At 35.7% G+C, this 24,068-nt stretch overlaps 1 protein-coding gene across 8 annotated transcripts in view; it reads right to left on the bottom strand.

Annotated features, from left to right (window-relative positions):
- Nucleotides 1–24,068, bottom strand: part of PKHD1 (PKHD1 ciliary IPT domain containing fibrocystin/polyductin) — a 617,401-nt gene that overhangs the window by 157,891 nt on the left and 435,442 nt on the right. For all 8 annotated transcript variants that reach the window (XM_007516520.3, XM_060190048.1, XM_060190049.1 and 5 more), the window contains 6 exons: nucleotides 23,502–23,589; nucleotides 10,495–10,649; nucleotides 9,004–9,156; nucleotides 7,028–7,906; nucleotides 4,955–5,123; nucleotides 3,304–3,461 (listed from right to left, as the gene is read on the bottom strand). In XM_007516520.3, the coding sequence (XP_007516582.1) occupies nucleotides 3,304–3,461; nucleotides 4,955–5,123; nucleotides 7,028–7,906; nucleotides 9,004–9,156; nucleotides 10,495–10,649; nucleotides 23,502–23,589 (1,602 nt within the window). The remainder of the gene's footprint in view (nucleotides 1–3,303; nucleotides 3,462–4,954; nucleotides 5,124–7,027; nucleotides 7,907–9,003; nucleotides 9,157–10,494; nucleotides 10,650–23,501; nucleotides 23,590–24,068) is intronic.

Below are 24,068 nucleotides of genomic sequence, written 5' to 3'. Positions count from 1 at the left end.
AACAGTCTGCAGTGCGTACCCCCCAACACTTCATCTGCACTATTTCAGCCTTTAGGTCCATGATTGGTCAACAATTTGTTTGGCTTTGTATGTTAACTCTATTTCCAGATGGCAGCATGCCAACCAGTCTTCCCTGGACAGACAACCCCACCAATGTGTCCCGGAGCTCCGCTTCCAGAGAGACCCACCATACTAGGGAAAGAGAGAGGCAGACTGGGAGTATGGATCAACCTGTCAACGCCCATGTTCAGCAGGGAAGCAACTACAAAAGCCAGACCTTCCACCTTCTGCACAATGACCTTGGATCCATACTCCCAGAGGGATAAAGAACAGGAAAGCTATCAGAAGGGATTGGATAAGGATATCTGATGGTGGGAATTTTGTGGAGTTGTACCCTTTTATCCTATGGTTTTGTTAATACCTCCTTTTTGAATAAATAAATAAAATAAAATAAGTTTAAAAAATTATTTTAAAAAATTGCAGATAGGAGTCCAGGTGGTGGTACACCCAGTTGAGCATACACATTATGCTGCACAATAACCTGGGATCAGGTCCCCAGCCCCTCTTGCAGTGGGGAAGCTTTATAAGTGGTGAATCAGTGTTTTAGGTGCCTACCTCTCCATCTCTATTCTCCATTCTCCTCTCAGCTTCTCTTTGTCACTAACCAAAATAAATGAAGAAAATATATTTTAAATGCAATATAACTTTTGCCCCCAAACTCTGATTTGTCTAAATTCTTTTCTAGCAACACTGCCATGCACATGTATGAAATTGTCTGAGATGTGATTTACTCATTAATAGTCTGAAACAGATAGAAAGTACGTAAAAAGTAAGAATGAAAAGCTCATACCTGTCTAGTCCTTTGCAAATATGACATTAATTCAATATCTTGACATTCTAAATAATTTTGGATATTCAAGTCAACAGATGCTTCAATAATCATAGAAATCCTTTACAGAATAAAACATATCTGGTTCTTAGAGGATCTCCTACTTAGGAATAAGCTACCTTGCATTCTATTCTCATACATTTCAAGGTTGGCTGCAAATGCAAACTTAGCGATAAGTATAAAACAAAATTAACACCTCACTTTTCCCCAGGCTACAGACCCTGCATTACACAGATAGTGAAACCCACTAGCACAGTATTCCACATTGCTGATGCACATGGATAATTTTTGCACCTAATGCAGAAGTATATGGCAAAATGCTTGAGCCTGTGGATAGCTGTCTGATTAGGGAGTTTTGCGTGTGAACTTCTGTGTGCAAATAAATTCTGTATTTTTCAAATTAAAAACAAACCTCTAAGGCAATGAACTCCAAAGTAGTTGTTAATAAAATCAAGAGAGGACATAAAGGTACATCAAATATAATGCATGTGGAATACAGATGAGAGTTGTTCCACAGACCTCCATTTTCATCTTTGTTAAAATGTTCTCTTACTTTACATAAGATTATAGCTGCATTTTTTTTTCCAGAGTCCTACTCAATTATGGTTTGGTACAGGGGACTGAACCTAGGTCCTCTGGTGTATCAGGCGGGAACATCTTTATATTAATTGTTATGCTATTTCCCCAGTATAAAAGAATCATAGATTTTTAAAGAAGGAAAACAAAATAGACACCCATTTCTTAAGAGTAAATTTGTGTTTTTCAGGAGTCGGGTGGTAGCATAGCACAAGGACCAGCATAAGGATCCCGGTTCAAGCCCCTGGCTCCCCACCTGCAGGAGAGTCGCTTCACAAGTGGTGAAGGAGGTCTGCAGGTGTCTATCTTTCTCTCCCCTTCCATGTCTTCTCCTCCACTCTCCATTCTTCTGCTGGTCTTTGTGCTTTGTGCCACGTGCACTTAACCCACTGCACTACCGCCTGACTCCCACAGATTGTACTGCTAACATTATAAACAGAAAATTCTAGTACAAGAAATCTTTGGTAAATCTAGAAACTTTATTCCAAATGTTAAGCTTTAAGACATCAGGAGTACAGCCACTCTTACATTATCATGCTTGTCCACACAATGATAGCAAGTATAGTAATGTATACCAGAGTTTCACTCTGAATCATGTCTCATAACCAAGACAGAGTGGTAAAAGAAAAATAAAGCTTATATCATAACAACCAGTAGCAAGTGCATAATTTCACATACTCAGTGTATTTGCACTACTTAATAAGCAGCTAATTAAGAGTTCATCAGGAAATGTGATTATGTAAACAAAAAGTAATTGATCAAAACTTTACAACTTCTCTTTGTAGTAGATGTTTATAGTGTCACAGCCATATTTCTGGCACTCATGTTCATACACAAAAACCTATGACTCCATTCTGAAAAATGTTATTCCTGGCCACAGGTAAGAGTACATTTGGACTCTGTGTGTGTTTGTGACAGGGGAGGATTAAAATCACTGGAGAGTTAGTGGTCCCGGATGTATCCCCTCAGTAAGTAATAAGCAAGAATTTGAGGTAGAAATGCTTTAGTTTTACAGCTTAGTTGAATCATATTCCCATAGTTTCCATTAGATTTTACTCAGCAATAACTGTCATAGTAAAAACTAGTTTGATAACACTGGAAGCTACTAAGACTTCTATTGTTAGCTTCCTTTCTCTCTCTCCCTTCTACCACTTTTCTACTACCCTGAATTCAGCTCCACCCTGACAAGCTATTTGGATTCTAAGTTCTGTGCATCATGTGCTTTTCGGGAAACATAACTAAGTTACTATCTTCAGTCTTTATGTTACTGGGGTTGGGGAGTGAAAGAAGACCTCCAAAGACACTAGATACTTTGGCTCTTGTACCAGGTTAGTGAAGATTCCAGGATGCAGGGAAGAGTGATAAACTTAAAGAAAATCATTTATTAAAAATAAAAATATATCCAAGTGAAATAGAGAGAAAAAGAGAAAAAAGTGCATGTGTAGTATCCAAGAAAACCAAAATATCTAAGGTTCAATATTTCCAACAATATTTAACTAAGCAAGCAAAACATCCATCTCTTTCTCCTATCTCCCTAACATATTGTTCTCAAATACAAACACCTTAAAGTAAATAAGAAAGAAATAACAGGTCATCACAAATCCCATGCCCCAGAGGTATGCTACTTAAGAGTAGCTTGAACCAGAGAGAGCTCAAAAGATTCATGGACCAAGAGCCAAAGAGCTAAAGGGGATAAGCCCTAAAGTTCAGAGTGGATATACTGATTTTTGCCCCATCCTCATAATCTGTGACTGGCCAATTTATATATTTATAGGCTGGCTCAATCCCAGTGATTTGCTAAAGTGAAGATGGACATCACTATTTCAGGGGTCACTGACCTGTGTTGAAGAAGGACTTGGTCCATTCTGCCTCTGTTTTAGGAAATACAGATACTGGTGGAGGTAGACCTAGAGACTGTCCATCCAAATCCTTATATAGATATTTTCTTGGATTCTCATAATCTGATTCAGAGCAGGCCAATATCCCTAAATCTTTCCTGTAAAGACAAGGAGAAACAAATATCTCATTACAGAAGCACCAACAAACATGCATGGGGAATCTTGATAATGCTCTACAAATGTATTTTGCCAAGAAGAAAGATATAATTATTAATCAAATATTCTGGATACCTAGACATCTAATCTTTACGTAGTTTATTGATTTTAAGAAGCAGTATACAATGCAATACTCCTAACTCTATTATATGCTGTACATATATAATAATTTCTTTATGGATTGTTGATGTCTTATAGTAGTTTAAGATTACCATTATGAGAGGGCAGGGAGTAGTGCACCTAGTAAAGCACACACATTAGACACACAATAACCTGATTTAAGCTCCCAACCCCTCCTTGCACAGTGGAAACTTCACAAGCAGTGAAGTAGTCCTGCAGGTGTCTCTCTTATCTCTGTACTTCTACAAAAAATGATAATCATATTTCAAAGAAGAAGAATATAGGAGAGACAAAGAATTGGCAACACTTCTTCTTCTTCTAGCATTTGCCCTTCTTCCGTAGCCAGTCAACAGCTTCAGGTTGAGCCTGATGTAAGGTTTCGAGACCTCCTTTGAATCTGGAGAGGTGGCAGTCATTGACTATGTGGGTCATAGTCTGTCTGTAGCCGCAGGGGCAATTCGGGTCGTCTCTGGCTCCCCAGCGATGGAACATAGCGCACACCAGCCATGGCCTGTTCGATAGCGATTGAGGAGGGCCCAATCATAACGTGCTAGGTCAAAGCTGGGTTGACGCTTGCAGGGGTCTGTGATGAGGTGTTTGTTCTTTACCTCAGCTGACTGCCAACTCTGTTTCTAAGAGTCTGGAACAGAGAAGTTCAGTGTAGGCGTAGGGGACCAGATTGGATGACGAGACGTCAAGCGTTGGACAGGGTGGGCGAAGATATCCGCGTATATTGGCAGGTCCGGTCAAGCGTAGACGTGGGAAATGAACTTAGATGATGCCGCATCGCGACGAATATCTGGCGGGGCGATGTTGCTAAGAACTGGCAGCCATGGAACCGGGGTGGAACGGATGGTTCCAGAAATTATCCTCATGGAGGAATATAATTTGGAATCGACCAAGTGGACATGGGGGCTACTGAACCATACTGGGGCACAGTATTCTGCAGTGGAATAGCATAATGCCAGAGATGATGATCGTAGTGTGGAAGCGCTCGCGCCCCATGAGGAGCTGGCCAGTCTAGCAATGATGTTATTCCTCGCGCCCACCTTTGCTGCAGTTTTTATGAGATGTTCGTGAAATGACAGAGTGCGATCGAGAGTAACGCCTTGATAGACTGGCTGGGCTTCATGCTGGATTCTTGTACCGCCAAGCTGCACATTAATCAACACTTAATCAACTTAACATATCCTTTTAAAGGGATTTATTTTATTCCTGTTGACAATTATATTCTTTGTTTAAGCCATGGTCAGGAATTTGGAGAATTAGTAAATATTTAACAAATATAACTTATTATAGTGACTGGAACTAGTACCTGGATTGTAATTGGGGAAAGTAGAACTTGTTTCTATCATTAATTTTCATCATATTTGTCCTTTCTGCTATTATTGGATACATGATTCCAGTATACTCTGCACTGGGAAGAATGCAGACATCCAGGTCATCATCATAGCAACTTCTCACAAAACTAGAAAATGTGACATCTGGAAAAAAACAGGAAAGAAAGAAAAGTGTGCAGTATTATATCATGAGATATATAATGAAAATATGGGCTATTAAACTACACATATTTATAACAATGTATGTTCAGGTGTAACCCAAGATAGTTAACAAGACTTTGTATAGATAGTGACATAAATTTTTGGATGATGTTTAGAAAGTACCTTTCTAGGGGCCAGGCAGTGGTAGACCTGCTTAAGCACACACACTACAGTGCAAGGATGCAGGTTCAAACCCTTGGTCCCCACCCACAGAAGAAAGCTTCACAATTGGTGAAGCAGTGTTGCAGGTATCTTTCTCTCTCCTCTTTCTGCCCTTCCCCACCCAGTTTCTCTCTGTCTCTATCCAATAATAAGTAAATAATACTAAAAAACAAAAATATATTTTTAAAAGTACTCTCCTATTAGTCTTAGAAGCAATAATTTACATCAAAAACTTGATGAAAACTCACCTTCTAGAAGAGATGAAGTAATACATAGAAGAATTAAGTGAACAGGAAGCGGTTACAGTCGTATCAAAGGTATATGACAGCATATTAACTGAAATATGATTTTTATCTTAGATGCCCTATCAACTACTAAACAGTATGATCCATGGCAGTTTCTGAGTTTAGTTTTCTCATTTGCATGACAGAAAATTGCATATATGTGGAATACCATGCAATCAAATTAAATGACTGTTGCAGGGGGTGTGAGAAGTGACACACTTGGAGAATGTGCTTATTACCATGTATATAAGAATCCAGGTTCAACCCCCACCTGGAAGCAGGAAATATCACAAGCAGTGCTTCATGTGTCTCTCTTTTTCTCTTGTTCCCTATCTCTATCTTCTATCTCAATTTTCTCTCTATCTCTAAAATGAATAAATAAATCTTTAAAACAAAGAATAGCAAAATCAACTTTACTAATTTGTTATAGCCCCAAATTGAAAACAACCAACATGTCCAATAACAGATGAGTAGCTAAAAATTGTGGCATATACACAATTGATTGTTAAAAATGAAGAATTCACCTTTGAACAAAGCTGTTAAGAATGATAAAATTACCTTTTGTACCACACTTTGAATGGAGTGAGATAAGCCAAAAAGAAAAAGGATGAATATGGAATGATTTCACCCATAGGCAGAATTTAAGAAACAAGACCAGGAAGGAGAAACACAAAGTAAAACAAGGACAGAGTTTGATGTATTGCACTAAAGCGGAGGACTCTGGGGAAAGAAGGTAAATAGGTAGTTGAGGGCAGGGGATTTTGAAACCCTGGTACATGATGGGAAAAAGGATCTAAGTTGGAGGAAAGAATGTTTTGCAGACAACTATCACAGTGGTGAGAATTTTTTTTCACTAATTTAATAATGATCAACAAGACCATAGGATGGGAAGGATACAATTCATACAATTCCCACCACCAGAGTTCTGTATCCCATCCCCCCATTGAAAGCTTTCCTATTCTTTATTCCTCTGAGAGTATGGACCCAGCATCATTACGGGGTGCAAAAGGTGCAATGTCTGGCTTCTGTAATTGCTTTTCCACTGGACATGGGCATTGATAGGTCGATCCATACTCCTAGCCTTTTTCTATTGAAATTTTACCCATGTGTCAAAAGTTGTACTATAAACCATTAACCCCCCAATAATGGAAGGAAAGTGCTGTGAATGATCTTCACCCTGTATAAAGCAGTGTTTTTTTAGTAAAAGGCAAAAGGTTTGTGCAATCTGAAGAGAAACCAGAGTATAAAGCAATGACTTTTTAAAGAATACACTATAATCCATCATCAGGTTTTCAATGATACCGCAAGTTCTAAACCACATTTTTTGTTAAAGTAAATTCATGCTATTAAAATTTTCTGCACAATAATGACCCCTGGTTTCATACTCCAGAGGGACCCTACCTTCAAGTTTCATAATGCCTGGAATTGAATAACCATTCTTCACTTTGTGCCATGGCTCTTGAGGCCACTGATTTGGTTCTGAGGTGAACATGGGCCACAGGATCCCAACTCGACCCCCTCTTGGATTGGATGGAGCTCTATCAGCTGATGTCAAGTTGGCAGAGTAAGGCTTCATTTTATCCTGAATGCAGTCAAAAGAGGAGCTAGTGGCCACAATGACTGAATTCTTGAGTAGAATCTGTACATTTTTGATGGACCTCTGTGAAACAGAAGACACATATACAATTGCCAAAAGACCAATAGCATTGTCGGCCAGAGTGATATTCTCTACCACCAAGTCATTCTCCACATGTAGCATGGCACCATAGTCAAAGTTTTTGAATGCCAAAAAGCCAGAAATTCTAGTGCAGTTGTCAAGTCCATTTTCTTTGTAGAGATGAAGACCATGAAGACTTGAGTGAGCCACATTGTCAGACCAATGAGCTTCAGGAGAAGAACATGGGTGGCCCTTTATGTGAAAGCCAAATCTCTCAGATCCTGATACTACATTTCCATGAAGGGTGATAGTCCTTGCCTGGTTCACTTTGATTCCTGCAACCCATACGGTGGACCATGCTGACTGCCTTATCAGAATCACAAGATTATTAGAGAGAGAATATTCCTGGCCCTCCAAATCTATGCCATGACCAGCTGTGTCAAACACAATGTTGTCCTTTAAAATAATCCCCAAACTGGCAACTGCATGAATGCCCCCACCGCAATTCTGGTGAAGAGTAGAAGATATTATCCAGGATCCTGTTGATACATTAGTAAATTCAATAGAAGAAGACAATATTGACCCGAAGTTCTGAATTTCCACATTGAATAGTTGAAGGACACCTGTAAGCAGAATGCACATAATCAGACATTTTCTTCTTTCCCCCTACAAGACAGATGGATGATGCATCTATAGTATAAGGCTATGCATATATTTTCATTAATATTATATAGCTTATTCTCAGCACTGTGGCTATATTATTATGCTTCAATAACAAAACATGAACAATTAGAAATGGCCTTCCCAACTGAGTGCACATGTTATCATGCTCAAGGACTTAGGTGCTTGTCCCTGGTCCTAACCTGCAGGAGGGAAGCTTCATGAATGGTGAAACTGTTGTAGGTACCTCACTCATACTTTCCCTATCAATCTCCTCCTCCCCCTATTTCTCTCTGTCTCTATCCAATAAATAATATACATAATTTGAGAATATTGCTCAGTATTATCCATAGTGGTATTTATGAGGAAAAAACAAATGGTCTTATGTGCAGACTGAAGATTCTGAGGATAGGATAGTAAGAGAATAAAGGAGAGAAAGGGGCACTGTAAGTTTCTCCTTGTGACTTTCTAAGGTAAAGCTACAGTGATAGCATTTCCTAAGTTTATTTCACCAAGGAACATCATCAGAATAATAGTTAAGGATTGCAAGTTTAAGAAATAAGTTACTAATCAAATAATTTTGCATAGTTCCAAAGGGACTAAATTTTGAAAGCAATTGAACTGATCCTTAAAGCAGTTTAAAATACGGAAATCATTTTTATTTAAACTCACACTATTAATTTTTATCATGAGTTGAGACCTGTCCTCAGATACGGCACACTACTGGAAAAGAGAAATAGAAATTCAAGAAAGAGATGAAATTCAAGTGGTCATTAAATCATCTATAGTTTCAAAGCAAGGGATATTTCACATATGCTAAAAATGTTTTCTCTGAGGTTAAAATGTACATGTGAGCCAGTTGTTAGTGTGTTATTTTAACATCACACTGATGATTAAGCACAGGTTAGAACTAAGAATTCAGAGCTCCTCGTAGCACAAAGGAGTCGTCTCATTCAAACACTGTTTTATAAGTAAAAATGCTCACAGCTGGATATTTTTTGAGTGCCCTGAATGAACAAGCTCCAATTGGCAATGCTTAATAACTTAAATTTTCATTTACCTGAAAATTCTTCACTGCTGGACTTCCTGACAGATCCCACAAGTAGTTTCCCTGAACATGATATGTCAGATTGGATTTGTATATTTCGGGTCAAAAGTCCAACTTCAGCAGCTAAACGAATTTTTCTGCCATCCTCCAAGACATGGGCACTTCCTAGGGCAACAGGAGTTTGGGGGAAAAGCAAAACTATAAAAGCTTATTTTTTATATAGCTAGCTAGGGACCCAGCAAACTTGACAAATGAAAATACTTCTTTCCCCTCGGAAGTCCTACTAACATTAAGGTCTACTTTTCCTCGGGCATTCTCCACTGATGTCAGCAGAGAAATGAAAAGTCTGTTCACATATCTCTCTCTGGGATCAGAGTGAGTGTCTCTAAGCAAGAATTCATTTCTTCTTGACAACTGTGGATACTGGGACAGCTTACTGGTACAGGGGCAGCAGGCAGACTTGTCCAATTAGTAGTGTCCCCAACTTCCTTCCTTAAATTCATCAGCCTGAGATTTTGACATTTGGTTGTATGTTCTCCACTGATCTTTTTCATAAAAGAATAAGAAATCCCAGATAAGCTGAGGTACTGGCAGAACTAAAGCAGCAGTGTGTATTTATAAAGGACAAAGTGTACTCTCATCCTGGATTTAGGCTTGTCCTGGTCTGAATCAGCTTTCTCAAAGGAACAACTTACTGGTTTGCTTCATTGCCACCCGTTTCCATCTTACTGACAGTGGCTATCTTAGAATTTTTTCTTCTTCATAACAAATAAATAATTTATGAGACTATTAATTGTTAATAATTTTAGACTTGTCCACTGAAAAAAGGTATTTCTCATCGGCCAATGGAAAAAAAAAATTCCCCAACTCACCTACTTTCACACATTCTTCTTATGTTTATTACTATTTATTTATTATTATATTTTTTTCAGGGTTAATTGCCCACTTTTGAAAGAACCAGGAAACTAATGGTTATTTATGTGCAATATAATTTAACTGTGTGTAAATTATATATATAAGATAAAGCGTTTAATTTCTTTCTTTCTCTCTCCCTCTCCCCACTTTTTTGATAGTTAAAATGAACTTCATGTCAGGAGGGACACATTCCTAAGTATGAAAAAAAGTCATTATTAATAGTGGTTACCATTTCAAGTGATTGTATAATTCGATATATCAGGAAATAAACGAGAAATTCAGCTCCCATAAGGTTTATTCTGATTTAACCATGAAAATGTCCATTGGCCTTGAGCATGATTATTAACCCTTATGCTTGCCTTTAGACTTGTCATTATTAAATAAAAAGAACGACCCCATTACATATAGGAATTCTTTAAAGATTAGTCAATAAAGCAAATGAAAAAAGAGAAAAAGACAGAGATAACACCTCCTAGTCAAGTTTAAGACAATAGTAAATGGTGATAATCTCTGAGGTGCACAGACAAACTGTTAAACATATCCTTCCTGTCTCATTCATTTCTCTGACCCAACAAATCACAGCCTTACCAATGTGCCGGTGTTTGAGCCGTTCATAGACTTGAACATAGTGGCTCTTGACTTCTTTCACAGTCAGTACCTCTGCTTCATGAGGCTCATATGAAGAGGGGCTAAGGACAATCTTATCATGGGGTCGCCAATCAACTGTATCCTCTACAATAATTCTGAAAAACACATAAAGATGGGGTCTAGTATACTGGAAGTATAGCACGGATCTTCTCAAAAGTCAAGAAAGATGCATTACAAGTAACTAGTTCACCTGGGAGAATGAAGTGGACATAACAAGTCAAAGCCAAAAACAGGCTAGAGGAGGGGAGTTGATTTCTTAATCAGAAATATATATATATATATATATATATATATATATATATATATATATATATATATATATATATTGCAGCAAAGGTATTATGTCTCTATGATGTTTAAAACAAAGGAACAAGAAAGAGTGAACGTTTCAGAATTTATTAAATGGTCTCTACTAGGCTGAGACCAGAAAAATGAGCAGGGAAAAACACCAGAGCAAGGACATTACTTTCTTTGGTAAAGTGGCATTTGGACTCAAACCCAGGTCATGTACATGACAAAGCAATGCACTATTCATATGTGATACCTTGCCAGTCTTTTGCTTTTTCAAATTTCACATTTAATAAAATGTTCATTCTCTCACTTCTGCATAGCTTTTCTTAGTGAATACATCTACTTTATTATGTATAAATACAATATAAACTTTAATATTGTTGATTTACTTAGGTCTTGTTTAATGTCCCAATTTCAGTAAGCATTTATAATATTCTTCTGTGCCAATGAATGCTCATGCAGGTAAAAGGTTCACATGAAGGACATTAAGTCATGTAACGTATATTAACTGAGCAATTGGAATGCACAAGAGCTGTAATAGATTCTAGAGACATAGCGATATATGAAGCAGATGTAGTTAATTAATATTTTAAAAAGTAAGAAATTAGATTTTCACTAGACAAGATCCTTAAAAGTCTACTATGAGGTTGGTGAAATAGCTGACTTGGATAGTGTGTTGTTTTGACTAGTGTGTGAGGCAGGCAAGCATGACTGAAGGTAGCCTTGGTGCTGTGGTCTCTTTCACTTTCTCTCTGCCTCTGCTTCAGCCCCTCCTTTCCTAGCTCTACCAAAAGCAAACAAACAAACAAATAGTACTATGCTTGTGATGTTACAGCTTTGAGCATTACAGCTCCAGTGCAAGTGAAGAAAGAGACTGAGATCGAATGGAGGACAGGGAGAGATTATTTCCTATCAGGCTGAATAACCTCAGCAACTAGTTTTTTGTTTGTTTGTTTGTTTTTTATTTTTTATTTATAAAAAAGAATCACTGACTAAACCATATGATAAAAGGGCTACAACTCCACACAGTTTCCACCATCAAAACTCCCTATCCCATCCCCTCCCCTGATAGCTTTCCTATTCTTTAACCCTCTAAGAGTATGTACACAAGGTCATTGTGAAATGCAGAAGGTGGAAGGTGTGGCTTCTGTAACTGCTTTCCTGCTGAATATGAGTGTTGACAGGTCTATCCATACTCCCAGCCTGCCTCTCTCTTTCCCTAGTGGGGAAGGGCTCTGGGGAAGCTGAGCTCCAGGACACATTGGTGGGGTTGTCTGTCCAGAGTAGTCTGGTAGGCATCATGCTATCTGGAACCCGGTGGTTGAAAAGAGTTAACATACAAAGTCAGACAAATTGTTGACCAATCATGGACCTAAAGGCTGGAATAGGGCAGATGAAGAGTTGGGGGGGTCCTCCATTTTGTAGATAGCTAGTAGGCATATTTTAGTTATATGCCAAAGGGCCTGTGGCTATACCAGTTGTTTTTTTTTTTTTTTCTTTTTTTCCCCTGAGCCTGAAATCTGATATGCAGGTTATTGGCTGGGGAGATGATGTCATGGCTGGAAAAAGGACCAGAAAGCTGGATCAGGGAAGAGAGTTAGCTCCATAATATGGGAAAGGTATATAAACATTGTTGACTGTAAAACCCATTGATTTGATGTGATCTGGGGCCCATATTCAGCAACTAGTTTTTATCCTTTTCAAACTGGGTGTGGCTCAAGCTGATTTTTTTTACAGAGTCCACCAAGGTGTGTGTTATGTTACAAACAGAATTCACCAAAGTGTGTGGATTGGCTACAAACAGAATCCACCAAACTTTCCACTGGGGTGCTAGAATGCAGACATGATAGTCCACCACTTGCAGGGGTTTTCTCTCCTCCCCTTAATTCTTTGGATTTTCCATTTCAGTGGGAGATCTACAGATCTATAACACATAGCACTAACACCACAAACACATACTTTTGAAACAATTGTGAGAATTTGCTAGGAACAAAAACTCGTAATTAATTCAAATCTATAAACTTATGTTAGAGAGTGAAATAATAAAGCAAAAAAGAGTACTTTATATGAAGTGTAAAGTGTTACAATGTTTCCTAATTTGTTATCACATTCTAAGAAACAGAGTTATGTTATTATAAAGCAACTAGTCATTTTTTAAGGTAAAGAAATAAAAATTCAGAAAGATTAAAAAACAAAACTCAAGATTAAATAACTACAGAGCATAATGTGTAGGACTATTCAAATCTGATACTGTTATGCTTAAATATGAGTGCCTATGTAAGCCCCATAGGCTTTTATAGTGTTCTAAAAATAAAAAGAGAAAAATATTATGAAACTATTAATCTAAACTTTATATTAAAAACAAGTGAATTTAAGATTTTTTTTTAGGAATGCTTCCAAAACCTTACAAGTTCCAAAACCTTCAAGACTTAGAATTCTAATTACAACATAAAGGCTAAGTATAGATTACAAGGGGGCGTGGTCTCTTCTGCTTTGATGTCTGTATAGTAACAGCGATAACGTCAGAGAATATTATAGTCTCAGTATCAACAACTTCTTTGTGATCCTGCTACTTAAGTATCAGTTCCATTAAATTCCAGCATTCATGTTTTCCACTAATATATTTCCACTATATGGTTATTCTACAACCATTTCAAGAATTCTTAGTGTAAGTATTACTTAAATTCTAGTTCTGGTTTGTGTCCAATAAATACTAATAAGAGTTCTGTAGCTTCAAAGAAGAAAAGAGATATTTATTGTTCAAGTAAAACAAACCTAAACTAATAAATACACAAAACTGAAAAGAATTATTAGCAATACAATTGGGCATAGATGAAAACCATATGATAAAAAAAAGGAAACTATGAATAGTCCACTTCAAAATTCTTCTGAAAGGTTATTTTACAAAAACATAAACAAAATATCAGCATAGTTTCTTTTATTTTGGCACTAACATCTTACCTAGTTTAGAAGAAACATACCATACTTGGGTCAAAATAAGATAATTGGAAAGAATAAAAAAAAAATCTTTGTTTCCAAATTTGATTTAAAAATGTGTACAGCCATCTATATGATATCCATATATAAACACATAAAACTTAAATGAGTTTATTAACTGAACTTTGGAGAGGTCTTAAAATAATAGCTGCATTTGACCACAGAGTCAGTGTCCTAATATGAAAAATACCTTCATCAGATTAATTAATAAAATAATCACTTCACAAATTCACATATATGTGTCTATATTTGAAGTCTACTCTTTTAGCATTTTTCAATTATACAATTCAGGGCCAGGCAGTGGCACACCTGGTTAAGCACACATATTAAAGTGTGCAAGAATCCAGGCAGGTTTAAGCTCCTGGTCCCCACCTGCAGGGATAAAACTTCATGAGTGCTCATCAAGTAGGGCAACAGGTGTCTCTCTGTCTCTTCCCACTCTATCCCCCTCCCTTTTCAATTTCTCTCTGTCTCTGTCCACTAATAAATATTAAAAAAATTTTAAGTACAACTCAGTGTCATCAACTAAAGTCAACTGTACTGTTGAACAATAGTTGGGGCCAGGCTGAGGCATACCTAGTTGGACTGTATGTGCTACAATGAGCAAAGACCTTTGTTTCTAACACCTGATCCCCATGCTGCAGGTATCTCTTTCTTTTCCTATTTTCCCCATTCCATCTCAATTTTATCTGTATCTATCTAATAAATAATGGATTATTTACAAATAATATAATTGTAGGAAAGAAGCATTTTTTTATTTGAGTGTAATTTCTTTTAGCTGATTTAAAATCTAAAAAAATAACATTTTTGTTTATTATTGTCTTCAAAATCAACTGAAGCATACAAGAGTAAGGAGTAATTTAATTTAGAAATGAAGTGATATTACAGAGAACAAAACAACACATTTTCCCTCAAATATCCTGTTTAATTTACTTCATATTCTAGAAATAAGTCAAAGTTGATAAAGTCAATATAAAACTTTTCTTCTAAATGTTTTTCCTAATGTTCATAAATCAAATTTACTATATGCAAATAAATTTAGAGGTCTAATTCTATTTGTGAAAATTAATAAAATGTGAAATGAAATCTGCCTTATTCATTACTATAATAGGGGGATTACTAATATGATTTTTAACTTTTAATAAGAAAGATTGTATAGCAATGTTTAGAAAAATGGTTTGAATAAGATTTATAGGTTATTTAATACTGCAGCAAAATGAGCTTGTCAGATTTGCTAATGATCTGTCATTATGTAAGATGTTATCACTAGGGAATGCTCACTGAAGGGTCTGTGGGGACTTTTAATTTTTACAACATATTGTCTTAAATCATTTTACACTTCTGATTTTTTTTTTAATATTTACCAGGGCACTATTCAGCTCTGGCTTATGATGGTGTTGGGGGATTGAACCTGAGACCATGGAGCCTCAGACAGAAAAGTCTCTTTGCACAATCATTGTACTATCTCTCCCACCCAATTTTACACTTTTAAAAAAGTTAAATAAAAAATGTCAGCTATAAAATTAATATTCTATGCTAATTTCACACAACTTATATTAACCCATTAAACCTCTTTGAAAATGATAGTAAGGGATTCTGTTTTATAAATTTTCATACATAGAATATAAGTAAAGGAATCAAACACACCATGGTTTTTAAAAAGTCAGCTATTTAATTACAATGACTAGTTTTAATTAATAAAATTGAGTTTCTCTCAATATGGCTTGTAGCTCAGACTGACTGAGTCCTTTAACACATTCTAATAAGAAAAATCCATTCACATAATTCCTGTCAAATTCCAGCTTACTAAGATAATGAGTCAGCTTCTTATTGATCCATGTTTGAATTTATTAATTCACAAATACTATCAAGCATCAGAAAAGCATTTCATACTCAATCTATCTAAATAAGAAACCGTGATTTCCCAAAAAATGTAGACCCGTGATAGTAAGTAGAACTGCTATTCTCCCTCCCTAAGCAATTCAGAAATGAAGAAAGCACCTCACATCAACAATATTATATAGTTCATTGCCTGTCTCTAAATAAATCTGCCCATTTCTTTTCACCTCTACATTAGTTCAGTATAAATTACATTGTCCCTTGCTCACATCTCCCAAGTGGTAATCTCGATGCATTTTAACCTGTCCTAATACTTAATATGCATCTAGAATAATCTAATTTTGACAGAAATGTAATTATATGTTCTACTTTCCACTTATTCTATCCCTTTCTGATAGCAATTGAAGTTGCATAATTCTCTTAGGATAAAGACTAAAATTCTTTATATTTCAAATGGATCATGCTACCTTATTTATTTTCTTGCTGGCATATATTTTTGCAAGTATGCCATGTAGATATTTTTATCTTTGCATTTTTACTGTTAACCTCTTCCCATTAAGATAGCCCTTACAGAGCATTGGTCTCTTCAAATCTGCCTCTATTGCAAATGCTCACAGTCACACCTGCCACATGGAAGGTACTAATCATATATTTATTATATAATTAAATGACATTTACTCAGGCTAGAGGAGAATTTTCCACATACTCTTGTCTCCATTAATCTTTCATTCCCATACTTGAAATTTCTATTCAGAGAAATTTCTTCTAACACCTATAACTGACTTCAAGTTCTCATATTATTACATTGTCAGAGTCCTATACAACATTTTGTAGCATTTATCACATTACTTTTACATATGCTTTTAAATTATTTTTTATAAATTTTTATTTATCTATTTTTCATTTTGTTGTCCTTGTTTTTTATTGTTGTAGTCATCATTATTGATGTTATTGATGTTGTTATTAGATAGAAAAGAGAGAAATGGAGAGAGGAGAGGAAGACAGAGACAGGGAAAGAGACACCTGAAGACCTGCTTCACCGCCTGTGAAGCGACTCCCCTGCAGGTGGCGATCCAGGGGCTCGAACCAGATTCTTAACGCTGTTACCTGCAACGTGTGCTTGCTGCCCGACTCCCACTTCTAAATTAATTTAATTAATGTCTGAATAAAGAGAACATGTCTTACTGTCACTGGTTGTTGCATATATGTCAACTCTGTCTTAAAAAGTGTAAAAATTCACAACAATCATGTGGGAAAAATGATGAAGAAAGTTAAAATAGTTACAAAATAGTAACAACTCTATGGGGGAATAATCCTTTACATACAGAAAAGCATATTAAAGAAGTAGCTATATGTCCTATCAATAACAGGGATTGTAATATGTTATGTTGCAAATTATTACTATTATTTAAATCAGTGCTTCTCAACAAATGGCTAAATACCTTTATTACAAACATTGATTTATTTTTATTTTTTACCAGAGCTCCAGCTCTGGCTATGGCTTATCGTAGTGCTAGCGACTGAACTTGGGAGCTCAAAGCCTCAGGCATGAAAGTCAGTTACTATGCTACTGCCTGAAATATTAATTTAAATTAAAATTGTATATTTAATTTACTAGATATTTCTCTATACATGCATACACAAATATATTTCATTTTACTTATAAAATTAGTAAATGTCCACGTCTTTCTCTGTATCAACATAAAACCAACTCTTCAAAATTAAAAACAACTGAAATAGAATCTATTATTATTTTAATTAATGTATAGTTCAATTATAGAAAGGAAAAAGAACTTTGCAAAGTTATTATTTATAATATATATTTTTACTCAAGTTTTACAGTTTTGCTTTAATACCTCTGATAATTTCTCAAGTGCATTTCTAGTTATCTTTAAATTAAAATTTTAAACAGAATTTTATACTATACATCTTAGTTACTCATATACTAAAAAGACATTGATTTGTGTTTTTACATTTGAAAAACAGTTTTTAAGTGATGTTCGCATTATATAGAACAAAATGAATATGTCGTAAAAATAGCCTGGATTCCTTTTCTTCTTATAGTAGTTACAACTGATTCTTGACTTAGTGCATTGGCTAAAATCTTTTAAAATAGTTTATCTGTTTATTTTTAATGAAAGAGAGATACATAGAGAAAGATAAACAGAGAGTCTGGAAGATCAGAGTTCTGCTCAGTTCTGGTTTATAATGGTACTGGGGGTTGAACCTGGGACTTTAGGGCCTTAGGCATTCAAGTTGTTAGCATAGCCATCTGCTCTCTCCCTAGCTAAAATATTTAATAATAGAAACTACTGATAGCTGTAATACATAGTGATTATTTTTATTTATTCATCTATCAATTTATTCCCTTTTGTTGCCCATGTTTTATTGTTGTAGTTATTATTGTTGTCATTGGTGTTGGATAGGACAGAGAGAAATGGAGAGAGGAGTGGAAGACAGAGATGGGGAGAGAAATATAGACACCTACAGACCTGCTTCACCGCCTGTGAAGTGACTCCCCTGCAGGTGGGGAGGTGGGGCTTGAACCAGGATCCTTATGCCGGTCCTTATGCTTTTACACCACCTGCACTTAATAGTGATTTTTAATGTCAAGTTTTCCATAAAATGGAAAGCTGGTTGAAATGAATTTTAAATTATTCAATTTGTTTATTATTTAAAGTAGTTCTTTTCAACTAAGGGCTAAGCAGACTTTTCAGAAACATTTATTTAAAATATCCTTGTTCTGTGAGAGAGAGCTTATGTGCACACGTATCCATAAACTACTGCAAAATATATACCTGAAAGCAGTAGTACACTAGAGTTTGCAGTGAGTACCTCCCTAACACTTCCTCTCCACTATTCCAAGCTTGGGATCCATGATTGCTCAACAAATTGTTTGGCTTTGTATGTTAACTCTCTTTTCAATCACCAGGTTCCAGATGCCACCAGGATGCTGGCCAGGCTTCCCTGGATGGAAGACCCCACCAATGTGTCCTGGAGCTCAGCTTCCCCAGAGACACACCTTACTAGTGAAAGAGAGAGGCAGACTGGGAGTATGGACTGACCAGTCAACGCCCATGTTCAGCAGGGAAGCAATTACAGAAGCCAGACCTTCTACCTTCTGCAACCCTCAATGACCCTGGGTCCATGCTCCCAGAAGGATAGAGAATGGGAAAGCTATCAGGGGAGGGGGTGGGTTATGGAGATTGGGTGGTGGGAATTGTGTGGAGTTGTACCCCTCCTACCTTATGTTTTTGTTCATTAATCCTTTCTTACATAAAATTTTTTTTTAAAAATTAAAAAATAAAAAAAAGAGAGAGAGAGAAAAAAATATCCATGTAGTTTTAATTTAATGTTTATTCCAAGAATACCATCTTAATTGTATTGAGTGTCTGTTGTGTTCCAAATAGGTCTCACTCTCAAATGTTTATGTCTGTTGTTTAGATAATTTTTAATATTCTTATTTTTAATTTATTTGAGAGAGAGAGAGAGAGTGTGTGAGAGTGAGAGAGAGAGAGAGAATTTGAGAGGGAAGAGGTGACAGTGAGGGAGAGAGACATCTGTCACTGCTTCATAACTTGTGAGGCTTCTCCACAACATGTGGGTACCAGGGGCTTGACTCAGCTTCTTGGGTATTGTAACATGTGCTACCAGGTAAGATACCACTCAACCTCTGCTTAGATAGTTATTTTTTCTTGTACTATCCTACTTTACTTGAATACATTACATTCAGTTATATTTTTCTTTGATTAAATTACTTTCTTTCATTATTTAATATTTTTATATTTTATATATGTGTTGGCACTACCCCTGCTTTATTTTTGAGTTACCTTCTGGAAATGTTTTAAAAGATATCTCATCCTTGCTTCATAAAATTAGTTGAAAAGTTTCAAATACTTTCCTGTGTTATCAAATATATTATACAACATGAATGTTGTCTGATGAAAAATTGAAAGAACATACACATTTACTTTGGGTGATAATCACTGGTAATTCTTTCAATTGTATTTCTTTCAGCTTTATCCTTTAGTCAATTATGATAATTTATATTTATATATGATTATTTTTAAAGAAAGTCAAAAGGACATTACATAGAAACTTGTACACTATACTTCTAAATTATTCAGTATTTTATATTTGAATTTTCATTTCTGATTTTACATATTATTTTCCTTCTATATTTAAAGTAATCAAAGATTAATGCATACCTCTAAAAAAGTTTGCCTACTAAGTCCTTACTTTTCAACTCCCAAATTTTCCATTTCTTTTATTCCAACTGATTTCATTAAACTTACTGGTTATTTTGTTCCTCAGTTATTTTATCAACAATTTAATTTATTTTTGTTCTTTTCCATAAAAGTATGTAAGAGTGTATTTTTGCATTTTTTATTTTAAGAGATTAAAATGTTGGCTAAGATATTTTCATCACTTTATTTTAATTTTAATGTGATCTATATGAGCAATTTTGAGCACTTTTTCATATATCTGTTGGCCCTCTGGACCCATGAGCATGGGATGTCTTTCCATTTCTTTTTGTCTCTATTTCCTTGGAGAGTGATTCATAATTTTCAGTGTTTAAATCCTTCACTTTTTTGTTAAATTTAGTCCCAAACATTTTATTATTTTTGCTGCTATAGTCAATGGCATTGATTTTTGTAAATTATCTTTATCTAAGTGTTTGCATAGAGGAATGCCATTGTTTTTGGTATATTGATTTTAAAGCCTGCCACTTTACCATATTGTTTAATATTATTCAGAAATTTTCTACTGGACTCACATATGATTTTTTCATTATATATACATATATATGCATACATATACACAGCCATATACATGTGTACATAAATGTACATATATGTACACACATATGTGTATATACACATATATACATAAATACAATCAGAAAGTAGGGACAGTTTAACTTCTTTTCTTCCAGTCTACACCCTTCTGATTCTATTATTTTGCCTATTATAGCTAGGAATCCAAGGCAATGTTGCATAGTAATTAATAATGAGCATCCCTGCCTTGCATCTGACTCAAAAGGGCAAGATTTCAATTTCTCACTATCAAGTATGACATTGGCTGTTGGTTTGCTGTGAATCAATTCAACTTGTTTGAGGAAGTTCCCATCTAACACCATTATTTATTTAATGTTTTGCTCATGAAAGAATGTTGGAACTTGTCAAAATCTTTCTCTACATCTATTAAGTAATCATGTAATTTCTTTTTACATTGGTTTATGTGGTGGATCTCATTTACTGATTTACATATATTGAACTAGCCTTGTACTCCCAGGATAAAAACTACTCGATCATGATCTTCTTAATGTACTTCTCTAAGTGACTAGCTAAAATTTTGTTGAATATCTTAGCATATATGTTCATTAAGGATATTGGCCGGTATTCTTTTTGTTTTTGTGCCTCTGTCTGCTTTTGGTATTAGTGTGATATTGAGTTCCTCAGAGGTGTTAGGGAGAATTCCTGTGTCTTGGATATTTTGAAAGAGCTTGAGGAGTATTGTTAGTTGCTATTCTTTATAGGTTTTGTAGATTTCACTTGGAAACTAGTTGTCTTGACCATTATGTATCTCATCAATTCTTGTCATACCAAGCCCCTACCATGGGGGCAAGCTGATCTTTAAGAAACATGTAATTTCCGACACATGTGAAAAAATGTTCTTTGTTTAGCTCAATATAAAATCCTGTACCCATCTCCAAATAAACGGATGTTCCTACCAGATTATGTCCTGATGCCTCTTTCTATATCACACAGTCACTAGAACTGGTGAGGGAGGGTCGGAGGCTTATCCCCCCGGTTGGAGCCACTCCACGTGAGCACCAGCAAGGTAGATTGCCTTTCACATAGTGAAGATTTTGGTCTTCAATACCTATAATGAATCTCATTGTTATAGCTTAAATTATATAAGATTAATTTTGGGAATAGTCTCTGGAATTTAACCCAGGGCTTCATATATATGAAGCATACATCACACATTCCCTTGAGCTCATCACTAGCCTGAAAACACACAAGATTCTTTATGTGCTTTGTCTATTTCTTATTTTATTTCTGTTTCTATTTCTTGACCAATTAACAACTCAGCTCATATTATTGCAACCTCACTTAAACTTATTTTTAGACATTAGTAAGCATATATTATTCTTATGGTCATGAAAATAAGTTAGAATTAAAGCATGAGATTTACAAGTCTGAAATCTCAGAGACCCTAGATTTAATCACTGGCATCATCATATAGCAAAATTGATCTGGGCTCCAGTCAGTCTCTATTTTTCATCTATTTATCTATCTCGCATTATCTACTCATAAAAATAAAGCTTAAAAATAAAACTTAGGGCTGGGGTAGATAGCATAATGGTTATGCAAACAGGCTCTCATGCCTGAGACTCCAAAGTCCCAGGTTCAATCCCTCACACCACCATAAACCAGAGCTTAGCAGTGCTCTGGTAAATGTATTTCATGAAAGTAAAAGACTGGGGTGTTGGAGAGAATACAGATCCAAAAAGGATGACAGAAGATCTAGTGGGGGTTGTATTGTTATATGGGAAAGTGGGAAATGTTATGCATGTACAAACTATTGTATTTACTGTCAAATGTAAAACCTTAATTACCCAATAAATAAATGAAAAAATAAATTCATTAATTAATTAAATAATTAAATTAAATAAAACTTAAAGCTAGGGAAACAGCATAATAGTTATGCAAAAGACTTCCATGCCTGAGGCTCCAAAGTCCCAGATTCAATTCCAGTATCACCATTAGCTGGAGCTGAGCAGTGCTCTGGTAGTTCTCTTTGTGTATCTTTTTATCTGTATCTCTCTGTCATTAAAAATAAGTAGATAAATAGGCAAATACATATCAGTATGGACAGACAAGGTCGCAGATGTAGGTCAACTATTAGTTCTATATTTGCAGTTTCCAGTGGAGGGAATAGGAACTCGGAACTCTGGCAATGGGAATGATATGGAATCATGCCCCTAGCATCTCATAATTTTATAACGATATATTAAATCACAAATAAAAATAAATAAATGAAATATTAAATAAATAAATGGCCTGAAATTTTCTGTGTGCTTGCGTGTATCTGTGTGTGTAGCTTGAATTATGCATATTCTCAAGTTCACCACTCCCAAGACAACTCTTTAAATCAATTAGAGAGAGAAAGGTAAAGATCATAGCACCAAAGCATCCCTCTATGGTATGCTATCCTCACATTATATTAAAACTTGTCAGGAGTTATACTGCTGGCAAGGCATATGCTTTTCTGGATACTCTAGCTAAAAAGAAAACAAAAACAAAAGCACCTATTCATTCATTAAAGTCTATATTCTCCAGTTTTGTTTTGTTTTTTTTTTCCCCTTTTGTTGCTCTTGTAGCTTCGTTGTGGTTATTATTATTGCCCTTGTTGATGCAATTCGTTGTTGGATAGGACAGAGAGAAATGGAGAGAGGAGGGGAAGACAGAGAAGGGGAGAGAAAGATAGACACCTGCAGACCTGCTTCACCGCCTGTGAAGAGACTCCCCTGCAGGTGGGAAGCCGGGGGCTCGAACCGAGATCCTTACGCTGGTCCCTGCGCTTTGCGCCACATGCGCTTAACCCACTGCGCCACCGCCCGACCCCTTATTCTCCAGTTTTTGACTTATTTTATTCTATGCTTATCATGTTATAGTGACGTTTAATAAGCTCCTATAATTTATGGTTTATCCTTGAGTTATGATTATTAATCTAAAATTTCATATCATAACAGAACCTTAAGCAGAAGCAAAGTAAACAGAATGTGTCCCTGACTTACACTTGCTCCTTACCTCTCATTTCCTGCGGCAATGTCAGCTCCAAGATATGTCCAGAATTTCTTAGGATAAGTGCTATGTAGCTGAACTTTTCCATAAACCCCTGAAAGCAGAAGCAGTAACAGAAAAAAAAAAAAAATCCTTTAGAGAAGGATCACACGAGTAAAAGTAATCACAGAGGTCATTGCGTTCAACGTGCATACGAAGATGTTCACCTTACCATGAAAAGACTATGTATATGCTGTACTATCACAAATTAGCTGAATCTCAAATAACTAAAATTTTGTTCTTGGAAAAGCAACAGAGAAATGAATGTTACACAATATACAGTAATCCAGCAGTGGGGAAAAAGACCACCCTAATGACTGACTAGTTAGTTTTCATCATTAGGTGACTTCAATTTGAAATTCTGTTGGAGAGTAACTGCTTTTAATATTTTATGTTATATACCAGGTTTTCTAGCCAAGAGGCAATGATAATTTTATTTCCTAAGGGAAGAGATTTGGTTCTACTAGCTTTGTGCTCAGTGCCTGGGCCTCATATTTTGTTGTATTATAGATATCAAAAAATAGATCTCTAGTT

The sequence above is a fragment of the Erinaceus europaeus genome, chromosome 4 (genome assembly GCF_950295315.1).
Source record: "Erinaceus europaeus chromosome 4, mEriEur2.1, whole genome shotgun sequence".
Lineage (NCBI taxonomy): Eukaryota > Metazoa > Chordata > Mammalia > Eulipotyphla > Erinaceidae > Erinaceus > Erinaceus europaeus.
This window is presented reverse-complemented; position numbering and strand designations above follow the sequence as displayed.